Source organism: Gopherus flavomarginatus, chromosome 5 (assembly GCF_025201925.1).
Source record: "Gopherus flavomarginatus isolate rGopFla2 chromosome 5, rGopFla2.mat.asm, whole genome shotgun sequence".
Classification (NCBI taxonomy): Eukaryota; Metazoa; Chordata; order Testudines; family Testudinidae; genus Gopherus; species Gopherus flavomarginatus.
In genome coordinates this window covers 122018959-122041139 of record NC_066621.1, presented here as the reverse complement: position 1 = coordinate 122041139, position 22181 = coordinate 122018959, and the positions used below count along the sequence as shown (strand labels likewise).

The window sequence follows — 22181 nt, the reverse complement described above, 5'->3', positions numbered from 1 at the left end:
ACAGGTTGCCCACTACTGATGTAGGGACAAAATAAGAAAGCCTAAGGCACGAAATGAGTTACATCTACCAAGGGACATAAAAAGAGGTTCTATAAATATATTAGGAGCAAGAGAAAGATAAAGGAATGTGTAGGTGCACTACTTAGCGGGGAAGAAGAGCTAATAACAGATCACATCAAGAAGTCTGAGGTTTAATGCTTATTATCCTTCTGTCATCACTAAGATGTAAATTGTGATCAGATACTTAACAAAATTAATATTAACAACAATGGAGAAGGAACACAAGACAGAACAGATTAAAGAATATTTAAATAAGTAAGACATATTTAAACTGGCAGGACCTGATTAAATTCATCCTAAGGTATTTAGAAACTGGCTGAAGCAATTCTGAAGCAGTTAGCAATTACCTCTGAGAACTTGTGGAGGACATGTAAGATCCCAGCTGACTGGAGAACGGCAAACAGAGTATTTATCTTTTAAAAGGGAAATAAAGAGGAATCAGGGAACTATAGACCATTCAGCCTAATTTCAATACCTGGAAAGATATTCAAACAGATTATTAAATTATCAATTTTTAAGCAACTAGAGCAGGAGTCGGCAACCTTTCAGAAGTAGTGTGCCGAATCTTCATTTATTCACTCTAATTTAAGGTTCTGTGTGCCAGTAATACATTGTAATGTTTTTAGAAGGTCTCTTTCTATAAGTCTATAATATGTAACTAAACTATTGTTGTATGTAAAGTAAATAAGGTTTTTAAAATGCTTAAGAAGTTTAATTTAAAATTCAATTAAAATGCAGATCCCCCAGACTGGTGGCCAGGACCCGGGCAGTGTGAGTGCCACTGAAAGTCAGCTCACGTACCGCCTTCGGCACATGTGCCATAGGTTGCCTACCCCTGAAATAGAGGATAATAAAGTTATAAGTAGTGTCCAATATAGATTTGTAAAGAATAAATCATGCCAAACCAACCCAATTTCTTTCTTTTAAAGGGTTCCTGGCCTATTGGATGGGGGAAAGCTGCAGACATGACATATCTTGATTTTAGTAAGGCTTTCAACACAGCTCCATGTGACATTCTCATAAACAAGCTAGTGAAATGTAGCCTAGATGAAAATATAGGTTGAAAGACTGTACTCAAAGAGGATACTGCAGGGCTCTGACATGGGTTTGGCATGATTCAATATTTTCATTAATGACTTGAATAATGAACTGGAGCATACGCTAATGAAATGTGCAGATTGCACGAAGTTCTGAGGGGTGGCAAGCAATTCGAAGGACAGGATTAGAATTCAAAACAACCTTGACAAACTGTTGAATTGATCTGAAAAAAAACCAACAATATTAAATTCAATGAAGACAAGTACAAAGTACTACATTTAGGAAGGAGAAAATCAAATGCACAGCTATAAAATGGGGAATAACTGGCTAGGTGGTAATACTGCTGAAAAGAATCTGGAGTTCTTATGTACTGACTATGAACTTACAATGTGATACAGTTATAATAAAGGCTAATATCATTCTAGGATGGATTAACAGGAGTGTTGTATGGAAGACATGGGAGATAACTGTCCTGCTCTAATCAACAGTGGTGAGGCCTCACTTGGAACTGTGTCCAGTTCTGGACTCCACACTTTAAGAAAGATGTGGACAAATTGGAGAGAGTTCGGAGGAGAGTAAAAAATGATAGAAGGTTTAGAAAACTGGACTGATTAGGAAAGGTTATAAAAAACAGGGCATGTTTAATCTTAAGAAAAGAAGACCAAGTGGGGGGACCTGTAGCAGTATTCAAATATGTTAAGTTCGGTCATAAAGAGGACCGTGATCAATTATTCTCACTGGAGTTAAGACAAAAAACACTGGGCTTAATCTTCAGTAAGGGAGATATAGGTTAGATGTTAAGAAAAACCTTCTAACGATAAGGGTACTTAAGCATAGGTATAGGCTTCCAAGAGAGTTTTTAGAATTCCCGCCATTGGGGTTTTTAAGAACAGGTTAGACAGAGTAGGTGGGTCTAAGTATACTGAGATGACCCCTGACTGGTGTTTTGGATCTGCCTTAGCTCAGAGAGCTGAACTAGATGACCACTCGAGGTCCTTCAAGCCCTACATTTCTCTGATTTTATAAAATTAAACTAAGAGCCTGATCATATAAATCTTTGATGCGAGTTCCACATAGAAATCAATACTAGTTCAGTGCATGGAGGACTTGCAGGATTGAGCTCCTAGTCATTAAGTCCCTCCATGTTAACTTTTCCACACTGAGAAAGAATGGTTACTTACCTTACAGTATCTATGGTTCTTCATGATATTTCATCCACATAGGTCCCACTCTAGGTGTGCATGTGCCCTGCTTGCACCCTGTATGTCCTCGTGGCCACCAGGGGACCTAAAAGGTGGAGTGGAGCCAAAAGCCTCTCAGTTCCTTTGCCAATATAGTATCCCAAAGCAAAAGGACTCTGCAGCACCAGAAAGGATGGCAGGTTATGGAATTTATGTGGACAAAACATCTCAGAGCCACAGTCACTGTATGGTCAGTAACCATCTCTCTTGTTCAAGTATTTGATGACATAGATCCACTCCAGGCATCTGGCTATCAGTTATCTCCCTAAGATGGTAGGTGCCAGGAATTCTGGTTAAATAAAGAGTGTCCTATTAAACAGGGCACCAGACCCAGCAGCTGCAAACAATGGGTAGTGCTGAATAAAAGTACACACTGAGCTCCAAGTGCCTGCACTGCGTATTTCTGATATAAGGATGTTCCACAAACATGCCAAAGAGGTCACTTGGGCCCTAATGGAATGTACTCTAATATGAAAGGACGGAGCTAATTTATTTAGTTCATAGGAGATCTCAGTACAAATCTGATTCCCAATTGGAGAGTCTCAGTAGTTTTGCAGAAACATTCCTGTTTGAATCAGAATATTTTGTATTTTGCAGAGCAGCTTCAGGCTGTCAGATGTAGAGAAGAGAGGTCTGGGTGTAGGACCAGGGTTGTGAAACAATGTCCAGGAGATCTGGAAGAGTGATCGACAGATATGTTAATAGTTGCATCAGTTGTGAATACCACAGAACTGATGCACCCATGCACGAAGCAACACTTTGTCCTGCCTTACTGTTCTGAGAATTAATGGCAGAAAAGCATCCATCAGCCCTCTGTTTCACGGGATCAGGAATGCATCTGAAAGAGAGTATGAGTTTATGTCTCTTCCGGAGCAAAATGCCTGACACTTCTTGTTCAAACTGGTGGCAAACAGGCCTGTGGAAGGAAGACTCCATTTGAGGATGACTTGATAGAGGACTGAATCTTTGAAAGTCCATTTGTAACTGAAAAAGCACTTCCTGTTAGGCCTGAATAAAGATATTGCAGACACAACCAGGTATGCCAACCTGACCAAAGTCAGGCTAACAGAGGTTTGTGGGTAATTCCTGAGTGGAAAACACTGAGAAGCAGCAGCATGTCTCACAAGCGCTGGGAAAAAGTGAGTTAAGAAAGAAGCTGCATTCCTGGCATAGTACCAGATGTGCTGTGTTAGGGTAGCTCCTTCGAAGAACTGATAAGAGCCCTAGTTTCCCAGCCTCCTTGTTTTCACTCCCTGGTTTTGTCTTTGTTTGTTTTTAACTCCCCTACATTTCTAACTTTAGGCATGCATGTATACTAAAGGTGTCTAGTTTCTAGTTGTTAAAAGAAGGGGGTGGGTTGCTCCAGTGAATAATTTATGGCGCGACAGAACTGTCTATATAGGCTTATACTAAAATGTAAAGAGCAGGCTGGTTCTCTCTGGAGACGAGCTGCTCTCTATTGATGCGTGCACTTGTCAATAAAGAGCTTTTGATCGGACCTTGCTGGTGTTGCCTGTCTCTCTCGCGGTCAGACAACGAGCTTTGCCATAGGGGTTAGAGTCCCTGACACTGCCAAGTTGGTCTGCTGTTTGTTCTGAACACCTGGTAAGTACAGAGGAATGAGACTGATCTGGTGATGTCTGCACAGTCCCATAGATGAATCATCTCTTGACAGAGAGGGGATGATCTGGTTGCACCCTATTTATTAATAAAGTGACTTCATAATTTCATACAACTCCAAAGATCAATGTCCATTACTGAACTTTTTATATCAGTTTTACTTCTACTCCTTTTAATTTTTCTTAAGATACTTATATCCTGCATTTTTTTAATTAATTTTCTTTTCAGTACAGGTGAAAATTACTAGATTTACATCATTGAAGATTTAAGTCCTCTATTTAGCCATAGAACTGTTACAGCATTTCTAGCAACAGTGCAGGTTTCCCTTCCCGATACTGCCCTGCAAATGAATCTCAACCCTGTTATGGAGGAATCACCTCTGTAACTGAAAGAGTCGTTCATTTGCATGTTGCATTAATTCCTAGATTTATCTGGTACAACCACCAAGTCTGATCCTCACCCTCAAACTTATGTTTAAAAATCAATATGATTTATTTTGGTTTACTTCTTTATTGTTATTACCATTGTTGATGATACTGAAAATTCTGGCAATGGGGTTTATTCATTAACTTGTGCTTCCTCTGCAAGCCACTTTTCTATAGGAGAAGAACAAAACTATGGTCATAAAGTACCATTACAGGCCACAGAGGAAGAGGGCCCAGTGACCTCCACATATCACTCCTGCCTGCTACAATCCCTACTGGGAGTTCTGTCAGTTTAAGGATGGGGTAGGTTAGAGGATTCACATTGTTACCCCTGCCCAACAAACTAGGGGATCAGCATAAAAGATAATATAGGCTATATGAAGTATAATTTTCTTGCAGAGCCTCTTCACATTATGGAAATCCTCCTCTCACTTTCCAGGAAAATTGTTGGGTCAGCTACAGACTGGGATGAGGAACAGATATCTGTGAGGACAGATGAGAGGCAAAGGACCACCAGTGAATCCCACAACATCCACAAAATCTTCATACTGTACCTCCAGAGGATTTGGGGGTGGTTTGAGAGTGGGAGGGTGAAGGTGAAAGGGACAAACCTCTTTCCATCATGAAAGAATTCAGAAGAATCTCTCATAGGTTGTCTTTACTGCAAAATTTTACCATGTCCAACCCTAGTTGTGCAGAATCAAGTTTGCTGATACAATACTAGCTACAATTTTGAATTTAACATTGACCACACAAATCACTAGAATGATTTGTCCTGGTACACACTGACTAACACGTCACAGTCTGTCTTTTGTCAATTATCAAAATTTTCACAACTGCGTTCAGAAATGGTAAAATTTTGTGCTATAGAGCACCTCCTAGAGGGAAGAACCCAGAGATTTCATTCCCAGTGCCAACACAATTACCTTCCCCCACAGCCCTTTTTACTTTGTTGTTGTTTAATTTTTCTGAACAAGATTGGTGGATTTAAAACAACAACAATATTTATAATCCACAGGCCATTGCCCCAGATTATGAAAATGTTACCGTAGGTCAAATTTGATGCACAGACTATTTGAATAGTGTCCCTTTAAAGAAATACTTACAAAAGGAAAAACAATATAAGGAAGTTTATTTGAGAACAGGAAGGGTATTCAGTTGGAATTTGACTTGGGAAGCATGTATTAGGGAGCAACATGCTTTAGCTAATAGGTTTTTTACTTTCTAATGTAAAAACTTTAAAAAATTTCTGCAATTGCATAATAACTAAAAAGTAGCAACTTCTAGTTTTGAGAGACAAGAAGGGAACTTTTGGGCTGAGATCATGGATGGGGGAAAGGAAACAGACTGTGAAAACTACCGGGGCTTTTAAAACCAGAAAAAAATACATTAAAATTCAAGCAAATCTCCTGAAACTTACTTTTTTGGAGATATGACAAAAAGCAAAAGAACATGAGGAAATTAACAAAAAACAAAAAAAACTAACTCACCACCACTTATTATAATAAAACACTGAGGTCCAGCACAGGAGGGTTTTTACAAATAACATTTAAATTGTTACTAATAATTAAAAATCTAATTTTCCTGTACTTTGCTTATTTTTAACATTTCATTCAGCATGGACATCAAACATTAACTATTAAGGGCTTTTCTGCTTCGAGAAAAAAGGCCAGAGTAGCAAGTGTGCACTATGTATTAATACAGAGTAGCTAGTGTGCTTTAATTTCACACTCTATCTTACTCCATACTAACTTCTGCATATAGACAAGTTCTTAGTTTCTTTAAATAGTTTGCTTCTATTTTCTAGTGGTCATTCTGAAAAATGCTACTGTTTGGAGTAACAAAAGTAATTGGATGTATCTATATTTTAAATGATTCTTTTTCAGCTTTGTGAAAAATATTTCTATTCATATTATGTTTAGAAAAAATAGTATATATTACACTATACACACAAAAATTCTGCCACTGCAACCTAAAATAAATACATATATATATATATATATATATATATATCTTTGTGATATATAATGGACATGTTAAAATGTAAAATATATTCCAGCAATCTGTACTGGAGCTTTTCATATGTCAATTAAATTGTCAGCTATGTTGTGATTATATAGATAATGATTATATAGATAATACCAGTTTTCGGATCTTGAAGTCCTGGTATTCAGAAAAATTCTCGTTTCATTTGTAAACTAAGCAGTAGAATACATAAAATACATAGAAAAACAAACTAGAATTCATTAATGTGGGGGAAGAGAGTGAACGAAACCAAGATTTATAAGGACAGATGTGAGTGAGACGAACAGCCCGGAATTTATTTGTACTTTCCAAAGGGGGTGATGGTATCAGATCTGAATATTGCATAGAGCCAGGAAGAGTTGATTTATGAGTGTATGAAGATGTGATAATCTAAAGTAACAAATGCTGGCATGGAAAATTGATCAGTATGCAGGGCATTTTGATTAACAACAACAAAAACAAAGGAGAACAAACCGGTATGTCAAGGCCTAGTCACACATGACAGTTTGGGATAAAATTCTGAGCTACACATAGCTGAGCATAGTGGGTTACGGATTATTGTAATAAACCATAAATCTAGAGTGTTTGTTCAGTTCATGATTTTTAACGTCTACCAGAGTAATGAATTTAAGCTCCTAGGCTCGTCTTTTGAAAGTATTCTGCAGGTTTCCTTTGAGGATGAGGACTGATAGGTCAGATATAGTGATCGCTTTGTGAAAAGCATTCACTCACTACTGATAGAGTGTTGTTGTCTCTTATTTTCCTGTGAGAGTTCATTCGAGAGCATTGTGATTGTCTGGTTTCACCCACATACTTGTTATTAGGGCATTTAGTGCACTGGATGAGGTATACCATATGCTTGTGAAGGATCCATGGATCTCAAAAGGTGGCCAGTAGTTGGCAATCTAGGACTATTGGGAGTGACTGATAATCATCTCAATGGCTTCCCTGAGGTAGTCCTTCAATGAAGTATCAAGTACTTTTCCTGGGTAATCCATTCTAGATAGCTGCTTTACCATAGGCTGCCCTCAAGGAAGTTTAGACATGTTCAACAAGTCAAGTTATAATTTGACACAGACATATCCCACTTTGTCATACAGCCAGACTTTGATCCCAGGTAAAATAATGGCGCTGATACTTTCTTTTAATTCTTTATTAATGAAGTCCTTGTAACATAATTCATGTCAATCTAAATGAAATTATGGAAAACTAGATATCAAACTAATGTGATATTTTTTCATTCGATTACAAGGCCAGTTGATAAAGGTAATAATGTTGATGTAATAGATGTCTGTAAGGCACTTAACTTGGTACTGCACAACAAAGATTTGGGAAGTGGTAAATAATGAAGAGAACAATCATTATGAGAGTGATCTAGATCACTTGGTAATCTGGGTGCAAGACAACAAAATGCATTTCAACATAGCCAAATGTAAAGTTATGCATCTATGAACAAAGAATGAAAGCCATACTTACAGGATGGGAAACTCTATCCTAGGAAGCCATGTCTCCAAAAAAAAAAAAAGACTTGGAGGTCATGGTGGATAATCAGCTGAACATGCGCCTGCAGATGCTATGGCTAAAGGACTAATGTTATTTCTAGATGTATACACAGGGGAATATCAAGTTGGAGTAAGGAGGTTGTATTACCTTTGCATTTGGTACTGGTGCAACTGTTACTGGAATATTGTGTCCAGTTCTGGTATCCACAGTTCAAGCAGTATGTTGATAAATTCAACAGAGTTCATAAAAGCCATGAGAATGAATAAAGGATTGGAAAACATGCCTTACAGTGAGAGATTCAAGGAGCTCAATTCTATCTAGATCATCAAAGAGAAGGATAAGGAGTGAATTAATCACAGTCTAAGTACCTAGATGCGGAAAATAAATTTGATAATAGAGGACTCTTTAATTGAGCAGACAAAGGTCAAAAGCTGAAGCTAGACTAATTGAAACTAAAAATAAGGCACAATTTTTTAATAATGAGGGTAATTTATCACTGGAACAACCTACCAACTGTTGTGGTGGATTCTCCATTACTGGAAATGTTAAAATCAAGATTGAATAAATTTTCTAAACAATTTGCTCTAGTTCAACCACAGTTATTAGGCATGAAGCAAGAATTAAATTAAAAGAAGTTCTATGGTCTGTGTTATGTAGGATGTCCAATTAGACAATCACAATACCCCTTCTGGCCTTAATCTATGAATTACTGCAAAAGAGAAATCAAATAAAGGACACAATCAGTCAAAAAGCATATGAATTATCAAAGACATATAAAAAGAAAAACAATCCCCACTATTCCAAACTAAAAAGTATATTGATGGCTTTTTTAAAAATAGGTGCTGGAAAGCTAACCAGTCCTCTTTTTGTTACTACTAAATGACATTAGTAGAGGAAACATCAATGAATCATGTACCATTTTTTCAAGCGGTGCAAGAGGACACTGGATTAACATAAAACATCTTAATAGTATGTGATAAGGCCAGTTTCTAAAGGATGTCAGCCTAAAAAAATGCTTTATTGACCCTTGTTATGCTAATGCAGCAAATTATAAGTCTTCTTCCTACAGTGCATTTGTGTAATTCCCACATACAGTAAAGGAAATTAAATTAGTAGAGAGCACAACACCATCCCTCCATAACTTTAGCCTCATCCCCACTTCCCAAAAGCACCTGGTGGCAGACCTCTGATGAAGGCCAACAATGTTCTTTCAGCTTTTCTCCCAACAGTACATGTAAACTCACCATGAAGAACAAGAGGACGCTTACCAGTAGCTACTTTTACTTGACAGTGTTGCTTCTGCATATTTACATTTGAGGGATATTTTGCTACTGGCATCAAGTTGCAGAATTCTTCTAGCGAGCAGTGTCAATTAGTGCCACGTACCCCTTTACCTTGCAAAAGATTCTGAGAGTGTAAAGGAGGAGTGACACCAACTGCCCTCTAGTTTCTTCCCTAATTTTGGAATTCTTTACCTGACATTCCAAAGTGAGGAAGGTGGATGGGAAATATAAATAAACAGAGACAATACATTCAAAGAACAACAGTTACTGGTAAGTAACCTCTCCTTCCTTTGAGTTGCCTCTACATATTCCCACTTATGGGAGATCAGCAAGCACTATAAACCCCTAGGAAGGTGGGTGCAGGCACTCTAAGTGAACAAGAACGACAACACTGCCAAAGCAAGCATGAGCTGTAGGTGACAGGTCAAGTGTGTATTGAAGTGACCAAAATTTCACTCTCTAACATCAGACCTCAGTGAAGGGCAATTAAAAAAAATATACAGAGCTTCAAGCAACAGCTTTGCAAATTCTACAAAAGAGAGAGAAGCCAAGAAATTGAGGCTGCCATCAGCTTAGCTGAATACCTTCTGATAAATGCAGGTGAATGAAGACCTGGATTAACAAGAATGTAAGAGAGACTTGGGGAAATATTGTCATGCTAGCAACCAGTTTGAGATAGAAACAGGTGATTTGAGACTGGAAATGGGGATGAGGGCACTGATTGATCAAATCACATTTTCCATATAGATTACAGTTTATAGAAAACAGCCCACGTTGTCTGTATCTCAATAAGTCCAAGCAGTAGCTATGGTTAGGAGTAATGTCCTCTTCTCAGGTTTATAGTACAGGTGATATTCTATCAAGTAGGAGACCAGAGGTCCAACAAATTCTGAGAAACAAGATTCCAATTCCATACCAAGAGAGATACATGCATTAGAAGAAATATCATTTGGGCAACTAAATTAATACATCCATCCTGTGGCGCTCACAGCACAACCAAGTATACTAATCTAAAGAATTCCAGTTTCCTTCGGCACAACCCTGATGGCAAAGCAGTCATCTTAAATAATCCTAGTAGTACACCGAGCAATCCTGTCAAAGGCTAGAGTATTGCAAGGTGAGTGAGAACGGTTGACCAAAGCAGGCACAGGTGGAAGCTGAAATCACTATTCATACCATCTGGGGAAAACCTGTAACACAATTCTGAAGGGTTTCAGTGCCAACTAACGCTGCTCCAAGGCCCTCATCAGAACCTGGACGTGGAAACATTGAACTGTTCTACCAATTTCATCTGGAAAGACTCCAATAAAAGGAATGCCTAGCGCTTCAGTTAACTATCCCTACAGACTCTGGGAATAAATCATTGGTAGAAATCATCTCTCAGTAGTATATAAGTGAGACCAGGATAGTATACCAGATTTTAGAGGTGCCAACCTACCAGACCCCAAAGGATCAGAGATCTATGATGCCAGGTTCTCTGAACCAGACTCAGTTGATGTAAATAGGTCTAGGAACCTATGTGCCACTTATATTTGACCTAAAGCATCACAATATGTAATTCTCCTGAACCTGTGACAAATCAGGGAATCTTGGTGACACTTATGTAGGGTATAATACTCAGAGACAGTGAATTATGCCAGCCTGGGACCCAGTTCTCCTGTGCAAACCTAGGGATTTGAGTGTTCCTGACACTGGGCACCAAACCACTTTATCTAGTTCTTGTCACTGAATTACATTTTGACTCAGATAGATCTGAGGTTCCTATTGCCACTTGATTTGGGTCCATAGCCACTTCAACTAAGATCAACCTTAGTGCCACTTTTACTGTAGCACTGAGTCACTTCAAATTATGCTGGATTCTTGGCACTAGACCCAGTAAGCATGGTTTTCGTCCCTCAGATTTTTCCTGGTTTAACACTACTTATACCGGTGCTGGACCAGTCTAGATAAGTGGTACTGAAAACATAGCACCAGATTTAGATGACCTGGAATTTGTGGTAACATTAATGCTATCTATAATGGACACCGGACCACCTAATCAAGTGGTTCACCAGGATCTATGGTGCTGGATCCTAAGCAATCTTGGTCAATACATTGTCAAAGGTGCCAAGATGCCAGGGTCAAATTCAGTCATACCAGTGTGACTCAGAGACCTCATCACTTTGTCAACAGTGCCAGAATATCAGCACTGAAACAGCTCAACTTGGGGGAATCTGAGGACCTTGGCAACAGGTTCTCAGAGATAAAAGCAGGGAGATGGATGCCACTTAAGCCAGATATGGAGCTACTTCGGCTAGTGAATGTTCCAAGTCAATGCTGAACTTACACACTGCTAAACTTAGGGTAGTCTACACTGCTATCAGAGGTGTAACTGCCGCATTTGTTGACATACCCAAGCTAGTTTTGATTTAGTTCAGGAATTCCCCAAACTTTTTTTTGCTAGGCTCTCCATTGAAAATATTTCAGGCTGTGACGACCCTCCCCCCCAAAATACCATACCAGGCCACCCTTACTTCTGCGCTGCTGCTGGCAGCAGCGCTGCCTTCAGAGCTTGATGCCTGGCCAGCAGCCACTGCTCTCTGGCCACTCAGCTCATAATTATGGACGTTCATTCATATTTCAAAAATCCACGTGGATGGAGATCAGAGAATCAAAAAAGAGGTCATGTCTGGGAAAACCTGGATGTATGGTAATATTAGTTAACTATTTAAGCACTGTAATGAAATGCAAAGGATCTGACAGTTGCTGAAACTCCACCCCCCCAATAGCCTTATGATCTTTTAGATAGGGACTCCCAGTCTGAGAAATGCGGAGCTGACTAATGCAAATAACAGCAGCAGTGAAGTGGTGGCAGCACAGGCTAGCCATTTGAGCAGGTAGCCAACATCCCAAACAGGCATGTATATGCTGCTGTGGCTTCACTGCAGAGTACAGCAGAGGAGTCCATGTGATCATCACAGGAGATAGGTGGGACTTGTGCATGGTTCTGCTGACAGTTTCTCCAGGATTTTGGAGAGAGTTAGAGTATAAATGGATGGATAATATCTGAAGTATTGCAGGGTATTGGTGTGTTTATCGAAGCCTGTTGGCTTCCGTAAAATAGAAAAGCTAACAGCATGCTTTTTATATATCTTTGCAATTCGAACTGATGTCTGGTTTCCCAGAGCCTTTGAAGGAGTGCCTTTTTATAAATCTAAACTAATGCACACTACACTCATAAACCAGATTACAATACTGTTTTACTTTTCAATAATGTAAGTTCTGAATAGCAACTCAGGCCACAAAGTAATGGCCACTACACCAATTTCCTCATTCTTGATACTAGTATCTTCACTAAATGCTGCAGCTGTGCCACTGCAGCACTATAAGGCCTATGCTACAGGGTAGGTCGACATAAACTGTCTGGCTTCAACCTAACTGTGGAAGTGTCTTTACTTAAATTTGGCTCCCATTGAAGTGTCCCTCTATGCTGCTCAGGGAGGTAGTGTCACTAAATCGGCGATATAATTAGGTCAACGCAGAGTCAGTGCAGACACTGTGTTGCTTATGTCAACTATTACTGGTTTTCAGGAACCATCCCACAATGCCCCACACTGACAATACAATCAATACAAGTGCTCCTGGTGAGGTTGCGCACTGTTGACACTAGAAGCCAAGTATGTGCACACACAAGCAATTTAATAACTGTGATGGCTGCATGCCGACATAGATTAGGTTGACATAACTTTGTAGTGTAGCATGGCCTAACTGTAGACATGCCCTCAGCCTTTTCTCCCTCCCTTCCCTGCCAGTTCCTACAGTTTCCTGCCCCCCCAGCTCTTTATCCCAATCTACTCCCTCTCCCTACTCCCACCAGACGCAACTCTTGTTCCCTCTACATTTAAGTCAGCCTGCAATCTTCCTCCACACTGCCTGGGAAGTCAGCATTGAGGAACAGAGGACACTGGAGATATCAGGCAGGTCTATGCTTAAAAAACTGCAGTGGTGCAACTACACTACTGTAGTGCTTTAGTGAAGATGTTACTATGACAACTGGAGAGCTTCTTCTGTTAGCATAGTTAACCCACCTCCACAAGAGGCAGTAGCTAAATCAGTGGGAGAAGCATTCCCATTAACACAGTGCTGTCTACACTGGGGGTTAGATCAGCATAACCGTGTCACTCAGGTCTGTGGATTTTTCACACCGCTGAGCGACGCAGTTATACCAATGTAAGTTTGCAGCGTAGACCTGGTCATAGTCTCCCTGTTCTCAGTTCTGGTGGTCTAGAACAACAGTTGTAGGAAAATCATTCTCAGATCCTTCAGCCCTGGGATGGAGCATGCTCAGAAGAGATGGACTCTTAGAGAATTTAGCTCCTAAACTCTAACAAGTCTCTACTGACCATCTGCCAGTTGAGACCTTTTACAATAGCTTATAATTTGGGCAAAAAGCATTTCCCAGACACAAATACCACCCACTGCCAAATTTCAAGTTCCTGAACAAAAGGGTTCTCAGTGAAATGGTTATAAAAATTTATTTTAAGATGGGCAAAATAATGTATTTCAATTACTATGTTCTCAGAAACTGCTGAACCATTTTTGCTGACAGTTTCCCAAAAAGTTAACATAAAATAATCAGCCCAAGGCAGACACCCAGAATGGAAAATTTCAGCATGAACAGTTAAAGCAGGGGTGGCGAACCTGTGGCTCCAGAGCCACATGCAGCTCTTCAGAAGTTAATAGGCGGGTCCTTTTATAGGCACCGACTCAAGAGCTGGAGCTATAGGCACCAACTTACCAATGTGCCGGGGCGTGCTCACTGTTCAACCACTGGCTCTGCCACAGGCCCTGCCCCCACTCCACCCCTTCCTGCCCCCTCCCATGAGCCTGCCTTGCCCTCGCTCCTCCCCCATCCCCTTAGAGCCTCCTGCACACCACAAAACAGCTGATCAGGAGGTATGGGGAGGGAGCAGAAGGTGCTGATTGGAGGGGCAGCCAGTCGGCGGGAGGCGCCGGAAGCAGGGGGTGGAGCTGATGCAGGGCTGTTGACATATTAATGTGGCTCTTTGGCAATGTACATTGGTAAATTCTGGCTCCTTCTTAAGCTCAGGTTGGCCACCCCGAGTTAAAGTCTGGTAAAGTTATAAGCCACTGAAAACATGGTCTTGAAATTGTCGGGTGACAATAACAGGCAGCACTACCAGCTATGCCTATAACATATATGCCAATTTCTATTTATCTGGTTTACTCCACAGCAAAAACAAAATTATAACTCTGAAAAATAAACTGCTTCATGAATAACTGTTGTGCAGTGGTCCATTCTGGATAAGCACCTGCATTAGTCATTTTTGGATAAGTACAGTAAGAACAGTCTAAAACAAGCAAGCTTTGCTGGCTGGATTTCACGAGACTGTTCCACCAGCTGAGCTTTGAAATAAACATTTTCTATAATTTCTTATAAGCATACGCCTCGCTTAAAATGCAAACAAAAAAAAGACTGTATGCTGCTCTTCTAAGTAGGACAAACAAAAAGTGAACAGTTCAGATTGAAAAAGCTGGGTGAAACTGCAACTAAAGTTTCAAGATTCTGCCTACTGAAAAGGGCTCACTGTCCCCAAAAGCTATCCAGTCTACTCTCATATTTATCACAATCAATCATTTAGGTTTACAAGTTCTACAAAACTGGTTAGTCACGTAAGAATGATTAAAAAGTTTTATGACTTTGCTAGAGTTGTACAATTTTTTCAGGTTTTTGACATTTATGTACTTTATTTCAAAAAGAAAAGTATCTTGCTTTATTCTCAATTAACAACTGAAACTAAACTTCTAGAAATCTGCAGTCTGCAGAGACTGTTGCCATTTTGTGAAGCAGAGAGATTCAGTACATTAAAGAGGAGTCTGACCAGGGTGACCAGATGTTCCAATTTTATAGGGACAGTCCCAATTTTGAGGGCTTTTTCTTATATAGGTTTCTATTACCCTCTACTCCCTGTCCCGATTTTTCACATTTGCTGTCTGGTCACCCTGAGTCTGACACTCTGTGCTCTCTCATGGAGACTATTTTTGTTATTTTTTCCTTAATATAAAATAAACAGTAATAATGAAGTGTTATGGATGTTGTGTGCATGGAAAACAGAAAGGTATATATGTATTATCATTCACATTTTATAGATGGGGAAAACAAAAGAGATTAAGTGACTTTTCCAAAGTCACAGAGCAAGTCAGTAACAAAATCAGAACCCAAATATTTTAACTCACAATCCTATAACTCAGCTCACTAGACTTCAGCTAGACCGAAAACTGGGTCACCAGAATGTTTCAAAGGGTTGTGAGACAACAGCTCTCCTACCGGGTTGGCTGGGCTCGCCTCCCTGCTCCAGGAACTACAACCTCTGGGGTCCCAGAACCACTCAGGTTTTATCCCAGCCGTCATGATGAGGGGAGTCTGGGTAGGCCAAATTGGAGTGAGCCAAGTCAGAACTCCACTCACACAAATTTGGTCCAGTTGTGGGGGCGGGGCCAAACCTGAGCAGTGCTACAACCCCAGAGGTTGCAATGCCTGGAGCGGAGAGCCAAGCCAAGCCAGCACCACAGCACAGGAACTGCAGGAGCTGCCATTGTAGGGTGAGTGCCAGGCAGGACAGGATCTGACCAAAACCACCCAAGGCCTCCACCCCCAGACTATTTACTGGGTTGTGACAGGCCATAAACATTTACAAATGGGCCCTGAGCCCAAAAAAGTTGAGAATCACTGGGTTAAACATGTGACAACTCAGTTGTAAAGGTAAACATTTATGTGCCTTACCCATTAGGGGAAATTGTGAATAAAAGTAAACCACCAGGCAAATTCTTAAGAGACGAAACAGTGCTTTCGCTATTTCTTTAGCCCTGATCTGTTTTAAAATAAATGCAACGTCAGATATAAACTGATGAAGATAAACACTGAACACTTTACCCTTTCCACTTTGCACAGTGTAAAAATCACATTTTTCACTTGCCTAAATCTTTTCTTGTTATCTGAAGAGTAGATTAAACTAAGAACTTGTTTTATGAGAGGTTAACAAGTGCATTCTCTATTGATACAGATTATTAGACTGCACCTAAACATTCTGAAAACAATATGTAGCTGTTCTCTATGGTTTTGGTGGAATTAAAGTTTCTGTATGCTTTTTTTATTTTTAGGTGATCACTCTCATTTTCCTACAGCCCCTCATTAGAAATTGATATTTGAAAATATTAGATTTCCATACAACACCTAGTGCTTCCTTTAGGAGGTTGGATTTTTATGTGCCTCTCATTCATCATGTAACTATCTTCAAAAACTCTGAAAACAATGTGCAGTGGCAGTCAAAAAAAGCTAACAAAATGTTAGGAACCATCAGGAAAGGGATAGATAAGACAGAAAACATCACAATGTCACTATATAAATCTATGGTTTGCCACATCTCAAATACTATGTGCAGTTTTGGTGGTCCCATCTCTACCAAGATATATTAGAACTGGAAAAGGTACAAATAAGGACAACAAAATTGTCAGGGGAATGGAATAGCCTCTATATGAGGAGAACTTAAAGAGACTGGAACTCTTCAGCTAGAAAAGAGATGACTAATGGGGGGATATGAAAGATGTCTATAAAGTCAGGAAAAGTGTGGAGAAAGCGAATAAGGAAGTGTAAAGGGTAAATTACACAACACTAAAACCAGCGGTTCCAAATTAACTTAATAGGCAGCAGGTTTAAAACAGACATAAGGAGGTACTTCTTCACACAATGCACAACCTGTAGAACTCATTGCCAGGGGATACTGTGAAGGTCAAAAGTATAAATGGCTTCAAAAAAAAGAATTAGATAAGGTCACAGAGGATATCTACATCAATGGCTATTAGCCAAGATGGTCAGGGAAGCAAACACTTGCTCTAGGTGTCCCTAAATACCTGACTGCCAGAAGCTGTGACTACACAACACGGAAAGGATCACTTGATTACTGCCCTGTTCAGTTCTTTCCCTTTGAAGCATGTGGCACTGGCCATGTGTGGAAGACAGAATACTGAATGACATGCACACAGTATGGCCGTTCTTATGCACCCGTTTTCCAAAAAGAGTGCCTCCAATTTTAGTTGGGGATTTCAGACATTTCTGTGAATTGATTTAAACTCTTGTCTCACGAGTTGAGAGCTATCTGTTTTTACAGTTTAGCGGCACAGATTCCCAAGACATACAGTAAGCATTGTCTCTGTACAATATTATCACATTTATAAACTAAACCACATAAAGCCTCAAGTCTGCATCTGCAAGAACAAATGAGTCTAATCTGAAATTCAAAAATATCCACAAACAATTGGAATACTTCAATAACTGAGTCCAATAGTACAAAAATTACAAGGCACACATAGATAAACAATGGAAAGCATGTAAACATTTATTTAGCTGTACTTGCAGGTAAGAAGTTGGTTCTGTGAGATCCTATTTATTTAGGGTTTAAATATTCTTGAGAAGCTCATTACTAAAACAACTTGATTATTTTAACATCCAGTTAAAATCTATAATTTTAATTAGGGTTCTCAAATAACCTGAAATGATTTTAACTCCCAGTTTAATAAATTAGGAGTTGTTGTTTGTTTGTTTTTTGACTGGAATGTTACAAACAAACCAAGGTCTCTCTTTTGGAGTTAGAAACATTTTGTATCTTGCAAAAAAAGACTGTAAAAGGAGAGGTATCTATCACTCTCACATGCCTCCAATTTACTACTGTCTCAGATAATGTACTCTTTTATTACTATGAATAGGGCCCTACCAAATTCATGGTCATGAAAAATATGTCACAGACTGTGAAATCTGGTCTCTCCCATGAAATCTGGTCTTTTGTGTGCTTTTACCCTATATTATACAGGTTTCACAGGGGAGACCAGCATTTATAGACTCATAGACTTTAGGGTCAGAAAGGACCAATATGATCATCTAGTCTGACCTCCTGCATAAAGCAGGCCACAGGACCCTACACTTCTATAACAACCCCCTAACCTATGTCCGAGTTATTGAAGTCTTGAAGTTTGAAGACCTCAAGCCGCAGAGAATCCACCAGCAAGTGACCCATGCCCCATGCTGCAGAGGAAGGCGAAAAACCTCCAGGGCCTCTGCCAATCTGCCCCAGAGGAAAATTCCTTCCCCACCCCAAATATGGCGATCAGCTAAACCCTGAGCATGTGGGCAAGACTCACCAGCCAGTGCTCAGGAAAGAATTCTCTGCAGTAACTCAGATCCCATCCCATCCAACATCCCATCACAGAACACTGGGCACTCTTATCTGCTGATAATCAAAGATCAATTCTTAAATTGGGGGTCCTGACAGAAAAGAGAGTTGCAGGGGGATCACAAGGTTATTTTAGGGGGGTCACAATATTGCCACCTTTATTTCTGCGCTGCCTTTAGAGCTGGGCAGCCAGAGAATGGTGCCTGTTCGTCAGGCACCCAGCTCTGAAGGTAGTGCACTGCCAGCGGCAGTGCAGAAGTAAGGGTGGCAATACCATACCATGTTATCCTTACTTCTGTGCTGCTGCTGGTAGTGGCCAGTACGTCCCTCAGCCCGTGCTGCTTCCAGCAGCTCTCATTAGCCTGGAGCAGCGAACCACAGTCAATGGGAGCCGCGATCGGCCAGACCTGCTGACGGGGCAGGTAAACAAGCTTTCCCTACATAAGTGGCATCCCAAGTTTGGGAAACACTGGTCTAGATAATACTTAGTCCTGTTATGAGTGCAGGGGCCTGAACTAGATGACCTCTCGAGGTCCCTCGCAGTTCTATGATTCTATACCCCACACATTATTGCAGGGTCTGAAAGTCACTGCTCTCCTCACCCACAGTTACCTATAGCGTCTGAATATCATTGTTTCCATCCCTAGGTACTCACAGGCCTGAGTGCCAGCATTCACCACATCTCACTGCCTTCTCCCTCCCCATTTGTCACAGGGTACCAGCTCTGAGGGTATCCCTTCAAGTTCTTACACAAAGCTGTTGTATGACTCCACTCCACTACTCACAGGGTTCTGGTGTCCTGTGGAAAGCTGGGAATGAGATGTGTCTCCCTGCAGGTGATTTTGTAGTGGTCCCACTCTGAGCACTCACACTCTGATGAAGGGCACATCTTTGTGCCTGTGCTCCATAGCACTGTCTCCAGCAACAGCAGGACCTGGAAAGCTACCAGCAGCCACAGCATCTTCCACAACCTGCTGCTGGTGCTACTTCATCAGTCCCCTGCCTCACTCTTCTCCAGTGGAAGGGGAACAAGGCGGCCAAGGATACAGATGGCACAGGACTCTTCTGTCATTCAAAGAGTGGGGCAGTAGGAAACTGCACGTTGCCAAAAAGCCACCTCCTCCTCCCTAAAGGGAAGCAGAAGTGATATCATTACACAGAAAACGGAAATCCTGAGTACCCTGCCTCCTCATGGTAACCTGCTCCCTCTCCCCAGGCCCAGCACCCCTCCCCAGATATCCCACCCCACTGCCCCCACTCTCTCCAGGCACCCCACTCTTCTCCAGTCACTCATTCCCCCAGGTACACCCCCTCCCGCCAAACTTTCCCCGGGCACCCCACTCCACCCCCGCCATGTCCCCGTCCCCCGGGACTCGGCTCCCTCCCAGCCCCACAACTCTCCGCAGATACACTATCCCCTCCAACAGACATTCTTCCAGACTCTCCCAGCCTATGTACCATCCACACCCCCAGACAAGCTTTGCCAGGCACTCCCCCGCCACAGCCCCTTCACCCAGTCAAACCCCTTCTCCTCAGCCCTCCCCGCACCCCGCTCTGCTCCCAGCCCTGCTCCACCCCGAGCTCCCCTCACCAGGGCAAACTTTGCGGGCCGTGCTGCTGGGCACGGAGCTCCCCCTCACGCTGCGTTTAGAGCCGGCAAGGCGGCTCCTGAGGCCGTTCCGTCAGCCGGTCGCATCACTTCAGTGCGAACTCCGGCGGCGGCAGCTGCTTCTCAACACCGAGTCTCTGCTGGGACGCGGAGCAGAACCGCTACCCGCCGCGTTACCGCTTCCAACGGCTGTCCGCATCGGCCGCCTAGCGGCAACCGCAGGCAGCGCCGCGAGCTGAGCCGGCCCAGCCGCGGAGCGACAGGGCCACTTGTCGAGAGCGGCAGGGAGGGGACGGGCCTGGGGGCAAGAGGCGAGTGTGTGCGCGCGCCAGAGAGAGCGAGCGTGTAAGGGCTTGTTCGAGGGTGTGAGGGGGCGCGTGAGAGGGTGCGTGGCGTGGTTTGTTTCAGATATGGATTGTGAGCGTATTAGCGATCATGCTGTGAGAAAGGAGACCGTGTTCCTGTAGCCAGGTCCAGCGCTCAGAAGAGGCTTTGTGCTAGAAAAGGCGTTAACAGAAACAGTGTTAAACCCAATGATAGGGGCACCTTAAATTTACATGTCCATGTAAAATGGGTGTGGAATTATTTACCAGATACTCCCATCACCAGCTAACCCATGTTTAAATATAAACATGACACTGCCCCCTAATAATATTTTTGTTAGTTAAAACAATTTGTAACAGAATATGTTTCTCCAGGGTAGAGACAGCAGGTGGGACTGCCCAAGCAGCAAGAGCTGGGGATGTGCCTTTATGGTCGTTTATTATGCTGACTTACCTAATGTAAAATGTGCAAAGCTAAGGCAGAATTTTGCCAAGTACAGAAACTAAGGGACACACAGGACAGTCAAAACTCAGACTAGCACACCTATTAAACCAATGTGATAGAGAGCGCAGGAAGGGTCCCGATTTCAATCTAATGATCAAAACATGAGGCCACACAATAAAGATAAGTAAGGAGAAGAAACAGGATCTAGCACCAGGGAAAAGGAGACAGAGCTCACCCATCATGTCCTTCCTGTACAGGGTAGGTTGCAGGCTGCTATTAGCAAACTCAGGCTGGGTTGCCTGTGGCCTTTGCTTCCCAACACAGCAGATGTGTTCACTAGGGAGGGGGAGGCATAGCTCAGTGGTTTGAGCCTTGGCCTACTAAACCCAGGGCTGTAAAGTCAATCCTTGAGGGGGCCACTTAAGGAGCTGAGGGAAAACCAGTACTTGGTCCTGCTAGTGAAGACAGGGGACAGGACTCCATGACCTTTCAGGGTTCCTTCCAGCTCTATGAGATAGGTATAGCTCCATATATTATAGCTAGAACATCCTTTAATGCACACAGCCATGAAGGGCTATTGTGAACTTAACATATGTGATACATGGCTGAACAGTATAATAGTTAACCAATCATGTACAGCATCACTCCACGTAACAAGCCAATATTGCCTCAGGAATAGATTCTAATTAAGAGATGGAGAAGATCTCCTCTAGGTACCACTTCTCCCTTGCCAGATCACATCTGAGGGCTGTGCCTCTTTTATTCTCTGGTACTATTTCTAGAGCTCAGTGGATGAACCTACTTTTACAGTATTTATATGTCTCTCACACAGGAGCTCGGGGGGGGGAGGGGGTTTACAAATGAATAAGACATGCAATCTTGTTATTTATTTTAAACAGTAGACACATTAAAGTTATTTGGACAGCTTAGTCAGATGAGATCTACCACATGTGCTCCTATGTGTGTTATGTAGATGTCCATTAAATTTTCTTGCTTTGTGGATTATTTCACTTGTGTTTTTTTAAGAGTATGTGAATTTTATTTTCTCACACCGCATCGACTTTGTGTCTCTGCTTTCATGCAGATGAGGTTCATAGCTCCCACCCATCTACCCATAGAGGGAACAAATGAACAAGGTAAATCGTAATATCTCACATTAGATTTAAAAAAATACACTTTACAAGATTTTTAGGTAAAATAGTTGTCCCACCGCATGTATAGCACAACAGAGCTTATTTTGTTGTAATTCTTTAAAAGGCAGTTAAGTCACCGGAATTCAAGTGTCAGTTAATGTTTTGTCTTTACGGATTTTATGTGGCAGGAACACATTCAAAAAGACAAAAGAGACAGATGCCACTTGTAATTCTGTAAGATTTAAACTT

At 41.5% G+C, this 22181-nt stretch overlaps 1 protein-coding gene across 2 annotated transcripts in view; it reads right to left on the bottom strand.

Annotated features, from left to right (window-relative positions):
- The window catches only part of TSHR (thyroid stimulating hormone receptor), a 232336-nt gene extending 212204 nt beyond the window's left edge, over positions 1-20132 (bottom strand). For both annotated transcript variants that reach the window (XM_050953256.1, XM_050953257.1), the window contains exons 1-2: positions 20014-20132; positions 19208-19549 (exon numbers count right to left, since the gene is read on the bottom strand). In XM_050953256.1, the coding sequence (XP_050809213.1) occupies positions 19208-19383 (176 nt within the window). In that variant the 5' untranslated portion in view covers positions 19384-19549; positions 20014-20132. The remainder of the gene's footprint in view (positions 1-19207; positions 19550-20013) is intronic.
- Between the last annotated feature and the right edge of the window lie 2049 nt (positions 20133-22181).